Here is a 6,414-nt window from a genome sequence, read left to right on the forward strand (position 1 = left end):
ATTTAAAAAAATTGATGATAAGTACAATTTTGTAACGGTAAATACAAACTTGGCAAATATCTACAGACACATAGCAGCGTGTACATCAAAAATTCCGGTTCACATCAAAGAAGTTATTGAAGAAGAGAATTTATATTTAAAAGTTGGTTTTCATGGTTAAATGATTTAATTTTGGTTGATAATATATATATATTAAATGTAATTTAAGGCTTTGAATATTTACATGAAAATCTTGTCGGAGCTTGAGGACCGTATTTCTAATCCAAAACTTTGGGATATGGTTTACAATGAATTATCTTCAGTTCAATACTATTTGTCAGTTCAAAAATATTTTGCATTATGTCGAGTAAGTATACAGCTGTTTAGATTATTTAAAATTATTATAATTAATTAATATATTTTTAATCAAAACTATTTTATTAACATTTAGGACAATTCAAACAACTATAGGGAATGTATCAATTCATTTATGAGAGCTTTGAAATATTGCGATTTGGAAAATGATACACCCAATACGTTCAAATTTAATTATCAAGCCGCATTTATTAACTTATGTCTGGCATCTTTGCATTCTGTTCTTTTTGAGTATGTAGATAACACTATTTCATAATATTTTAATACGTTGTAATCATGTCTTGTCATTAATTAAAATAATGAATTGAGTACCTAGTTAATATTCTTTTTAGATTTTATGAACTAATTTTAAACAAATATTGTGTATGTTTTTTTACTAGAAAATATATCATCACTATGAAGACTTTAAAGGCCGATTTTTATTTACATAAGACTAAGGTTTACTATGATAAATCATTTGAATTATTTTATGAAATAAAGCGTCCATTGGAATCTCTTGAAGTTCTTGGAAAAATGATAATATTAGACATGCGCTTTATTGATGGTACTATAGCTATGTATTATGTTCTCGGTTATTATGATGATTGTATTGATGATTAGTAACCGCATTAATTAATATTATGTTATGACTCAGGTATATGTCATGATCAACATGTCAAGTCCATACTAAAAACATTGGGAAAATGTGATGCAGTGTTTCTGATGTTTTTGGAAAATAAGGATACAATGAGATATTCGCCTTGTACAGACCAAATTGAAGAGTTGGTAATTAAAGGTGAATTAAATTTTGAAATGAAAAAACTACATTTTTCAAAAATGTTAAAAGAAAATGTGTGTAAACTCTTGAAATGTATGATCAAGATGGCTATGACTAAAACGTCCGAGTAAGTTAGCATGTCATTAATTAAATATATAAATATAGGTACCTAATATACAAATACAATTGTTTTAATATATGAAGTGAAGATATAGTGTTCAAAATCAAATTATTTTAAAGTAATTCAAATTTAATTTGTTTCTATAGATGGCTAGCTGAGAAAGAAGATGAACTGAAAACCATCTATCACTTACTGTTAAGGAATACAGTTGGTGACAATGATTATTCACAACTAATGGTAGCTGTAAAACAATTATCTAGATTTAGTGATGATTAAGTAACGGATTATCAGTTGGATCAAATATACAATTTTTACAAAATTACATTATTTAAATAAAAAATGCAAATAAATCATTACACATTTTTTTTTTTACATTATACGTCCATATATTATGTTTATTTAATTTAAATAGTGCTGAAAGTTTATCATGAAATCCCTAACAAGTTATACTGTCACGCCAATATATTGAAAATTTTACCCATACATAAAATAAAATAATTTAAATTATAAAACATCGAGTAAAACATTTACCAGCTTATGTATGACAACTTGACGATATGTGGTTTTTATTCATGTATAACATGACAAACACAAACAATCTTTGCAATAATTATAATATGATTTTTATTTATTAATGTTAAAGCTTTTCAAGTATAAATTTTTTTTTCAAGAATAAAAAATTGTTGTACAATGAGTAAAATATCTAAACTTAAATACTGAATTACCTACTCTCTTGAACAATTTCATAAAAACGATTTAGAACCTTTTCATTCTAGACCCACGTATCTATTAGTATTACATTATAATAAGAATAAGGTTCAGCTTCAGCAGGTACAAAAGCATATCTTTGCAGTTTTCCCCTGCTGCATAAATATGCTACTAGTAAAACCATGGATAACGTTCATGCATAAAAAGTGTCATCAATAGTCTCTTTGAAAATGAAAGAAGGTAGGTAAGAAAATTAGGTACAAATTTTAAGACTTTTATTATGTACCACATTATTTACCAAAGATAAGGGCTTATTAGTTATGAGAAAAATATTCAAATTAATCTTACATTGGCACATTGCTGTCATAAAAAAAAATGAGATGGTATGAACCTCAAAATTCCAGAATGCGTGCCTGATGTATCGTACATAGTAAGTACTACCGCAGCAATGTGTACTAGTGTCTATTTTTTACAGTAAACGTTCTGGTAAAATATTTTACCGTCCGGTAACCCAAACTAAATATGGAATAAATTTTCCTCGAAATTTTCCTAGAGCCCCAAAAAACTATACATTGATACCATGCTCTAATCATAAGCAAAAACATGCTAGTTGACTGCTGTGTAGTGTCGTGTTATTTAGAAATTTTGTTTATGCTCTAAAAGTCTAAACTGATAATATGTACAAACTTTTTAATAGTTAAAAATGTTTTAAGAATAATGTTAAATATTTTTTATATTATGTACCTTATGTAAGAAAATGCTTAATCACAGACCTTCAACAATCAACAACTATATTCATAAAAAATAATGATGTTCAAAAATTATAATTTCTTTATGACTTTTATATTACATGCGACATATATTTTTGTGAATGAATAATTATGTTTCTTTTACTTACCTAAATTCATAAATATAAACTGAAGTAAATGTCAGGCGCGAGGCGCGACGGCTGAAAAGTGATTGTCAGTTTATCAACTATCGCTGCGCTAACGTAACTACGTTCTTCGAATGGCCGAACTCTATTATTATCACAAATAATATATATCGTAATCGTTAACGTCATAATTTCAGGGAAAATATTGTATTTACCTAAATAGCTGTAGCTAACATTCTAATATACGAAATAATAAAGATGAAATCACCAGAATTATGTAGGCACAAGTGTACCTATATTCACATATAAAAATCGTAATCGTAATAGCTATAAAAAAAAGAAATTACCGTCAAAACCCAAGCGGCTCAAGTGAATAGTGTATCACAGCCTAAACTCGGGATCTGGTGGTCTAGGAAAAACGGGAATTTTTACGCAAAATTTGCTTTCGAGAAAATTGATTTTGGTTTTTGGTGTAACTTTAAAACAAATGACCGTAGATACAAGAAATTTTCACTGGTTGTTTATATAATATATTTCCATTTTCTATAGGTACATGATAACATTTTCAAAATATTTTGATTTGTTTTGAGCGGTTTACGGATATTTTCAGTTTCCAATTTAATTAGTTTTTTTTTCTATGAATGTCAATAAAACTTTATTTCCTGTGTAAAAATACTTGAAAATTTAATACAAGACTATATTGTTACAATGATATTTGAAAAATATTAAAAATCCATATTCACAGTCTTTTTTTATTAGCATTTAAAGTTCAAATCTTGACAAAATATGGAAAAATCAAGAAAATTAGCAAATTATTTTGAGTTAAGAATTCGTAAAAATTTTTCTTTTTAGAACTAAGATTTTAAAATGTAATACAAGATTCCTTATAGGACAACATAACATTTGATATTCACTCGATTTCTCATGTAACGATTTTCTTATTTTGTTGTAATTAAAAAACGAATGACTGCAGATACATGAAAAATTCACTGAATGTTTATTTTATCAATTTTTATTTTTGATAAAATTTTCAAAATATTTTGACTTGTTTTGAGCTGTTTACGGACAATTTCATATTTCAATTTTTTTCTTTTTTTTTCTTTGAATCCATTATACCAATAAAGTTCTATCTGTTGGGCCAAAAGTGTAAAAATTTAATACAAGGCTCCTGATATATTATTACAATAGCAGTTGAAAAATATTAAAAATACATAGGCACAATTTTTTTTCATAAGCGTTTAAACATCGAATTTGGACAAAATTTATTAAATTTAAAATTAAATAATTATTTTGTAGTTAAAAATTTATAAAATGTTCAATTTTTATAACTAAGGATTGAAAATATAAAACAAGATTCTACGTGAGTAGTTAATTCTGTTACCAAAAAATCAAAAAAATACATACTCACAGTTTATTTTTATACTCATTTTAAGTTAAAATTTGGACGAAATTACATATTAAAAAACCTAGAAAAACTGTTTTAGTTATTTTGTTGTGATTGTATAATATTATTCGTAGGTACTTAAAACTTCTAAAGTATACTATTATATTATATCTATGATAGTATCACGGTTTGTTGTTGATGTATAACGCGTTATAAATACCTTATGGATATTGCGATATAATTAATTTGGAATTTATTATAGGTACCTATTATAGGTCAATTTTTTTTTTTAACATTATAGATAAGTATGTAATATGTCTTATACCTAGACTGACATACCATCTCCGCTCGGAATCGTTTTTCTTATACAATGATATTATATCATTGAATTGAAATTTATTACCATCCATTATACAGTGACCCACTTGTAACCAACTATATAGCAGAGCGACATCTACTTCCCCACCTTTTTTATTAAAGAAATAATAATAAAAATAATAAAAAATGTAGATGAAGTATTTAGTTAGGGTGCAACAACAAGACATATCTAAGCAATATTGCATTACGGTGCAACAACAAGATATATCCAAACAAGTTTTTATTGCTTTCTTAACTTATTATTAAAATTAAAGCTATATCTATAAGTGCATGTTGTATATATTCTAAAACTAAATTCTAAATTTTTTCAACAATTTTTTAAATTTTTTTTTGGCATTTACAATGTTTTTTTCTGTTGGAAAATTTCAAAAAAAGGATATGTCCGGTTGTTGCCCCGAGATCTTCAATTATCCAGACCACGACTAATGACTATGTTTATACTTTATTTAGTCATGATCCAGACGTCGCCGAAGTGAGTATACACGTTTTTAATTGCTTAGTACTTACTAGTTACTATATTTCTTAGGTTAAGGTAGGGGAAGGCAGGGCAGTACCGTATGGTTAAGCTTCCATGGTTTATAAATCATGTAGTTTTTAACATAAAGAAATTTTTTTAAACTGATATGTATAGAAAAACTTATGGTCTATAACTTTTAGTTGAAACTTTTTTACGTTTTTTTATCTAAAAATGTGTGTTATTTGTGTTTTACTTTTTTTTGGAAAAATACGAATTTACCAAAAACCCGGGGTAATACCGTATGGATTCTGGGGCATATATCATTATATATCATATAATTTTTAACGAAATTAAATTTTTTAAACTGGTATACATTGAAAAAATTAAGGTCTATAACTTTTATTTGAAACTTTTTTACGTTTTGGTTTTTTTTGAATGGGTTTAAATTGTGTTTTACTTTTTTTTAAAAAAATACGAATTTTCGCACACCTGAAGTAAAACCGTATGTATTCCTATGGTATAATTATACGATTTTGCCCCAACACCACTATTAAAATAAATCGAGCTTTATAAGAAACTTTAAGTCGATATATTAATGTATCCAAACTAGAAATGCAAATTACATTTAATAAGGAATTGAATAATAATAAAAACATATATGTACAATTTTTTTTAATACTATTTTTTATTTGTTAAATATTTGAAAATATTTTAGCAATTGATTAAAAAATACTTAAAATAATTTTTTTCCAATATGTGATATCAAAACATGCGCATTATCATATTCAATAAATAAACAAACAAAAAGCTTCAAATCAGTGTGTTCAGTTTAATTCCTATATGATATCAATTAATGATAAAATCCTGATTATACGATTTTGCCCCACATACCCCGCTATCCCCTACCTATTCTTATATCCTCTTCTACTGACATCATGTTTTGTGTTACAAAATTTTATTTTATTACATATGACTAATTTGCTATAGTAAAAATATTTCTTTAGTGACCGATACAAATATTTAAAAACTCGTCTTTACCCAACACTTGTATAATTAGTTGATTTTATGCAATTTGTATTATGTCATGGTAAAGTTACAATGAGACGGAACACTGGCACATGGCAGTGTTGTAATTAGTAATTACTAAAGTAGGTGAATAATTCAATATTCAGATTTCATTGTTTTCATTTTTTACAATACTAAGAACTGTTATTTTTTTTTGCATATAAATGGTAATTTTTAAACTTCTTTTAGTAAAAATGTGTTATAAGGTGATATGAGACAGTACAACTGTACAAGGTATCTACAATATACCGGGTGATTCTTTTATCAAACAACACTCATTATTTCAAAAAGTGTAAATTTTTTGAAAATATTTTTT

At 26.1% G+C, this 6,414-nt stretch overlaps 1 protein-coding gene across 1 annotated transcript; it reads left to right on the plus strand.

Annotated features, from left to right (window-relative positions):
- Positions 1-582: 582 nt before the first annotated feature.
- Positions 583-1,626, plus strand: LOC100569960. Its single transcript, XM_029486202.1, has 3 exons — positions 583-898; positions 989-1,238; positions 1,379-1,626. The coding sequence occupies exons 1-3, from the start codon at positions 751-753 to the stop codon at positions 1,506-1,508; spliced, it is 528 nt and encodes a 175-aa protein (XP_029342062.1). The 5' UTR covers positions 583-750; the 3' UTR covers positions 1,509-1,626.
- The last annotated feature ends 4,788 nt before the right edge of the window (positions 1,627-6,414 follow it).

This window comes from Acyrthosiphon pisum, chromosome A1 (assembly GCF_005508785.2).
Source record: "Acyrthosiphon pisum isolate AL4f chromosome A1, pea_aphid_22Mar2018_4r6ur, whole genome shotgun sequence".
NCBI classification, from domain to species: domain Eukaryota; kingdom Metazoa; phylum Arthropoda; class Insecta; order Hemiptera; family Aphididae; genus Acyrthosiphon; species Acyrthosiphon pisum.

Coding starts and splice junctions, on each gene's coding strand:
- LOC100569960 (XM_029486202.1), top strand. CDS start 751: ATGAAGACTTTAAAGGCCGATTTTTATTTACATAAGACTAAGGTTTAC. Junction 899..988: donor AGACATGCGCTTTATTGATG/GTACTATAGCTA, acceptor GTTATGACTCAG/GTATATGTCATGATCAACAT. Junction 1,239..1,378: donor GCTATGACTAAAACGTCCGA/GTAAGTTAGCAT, acceptor TTGTTTCTATAG/ATGGCTAGCTGAGAAAGAAG.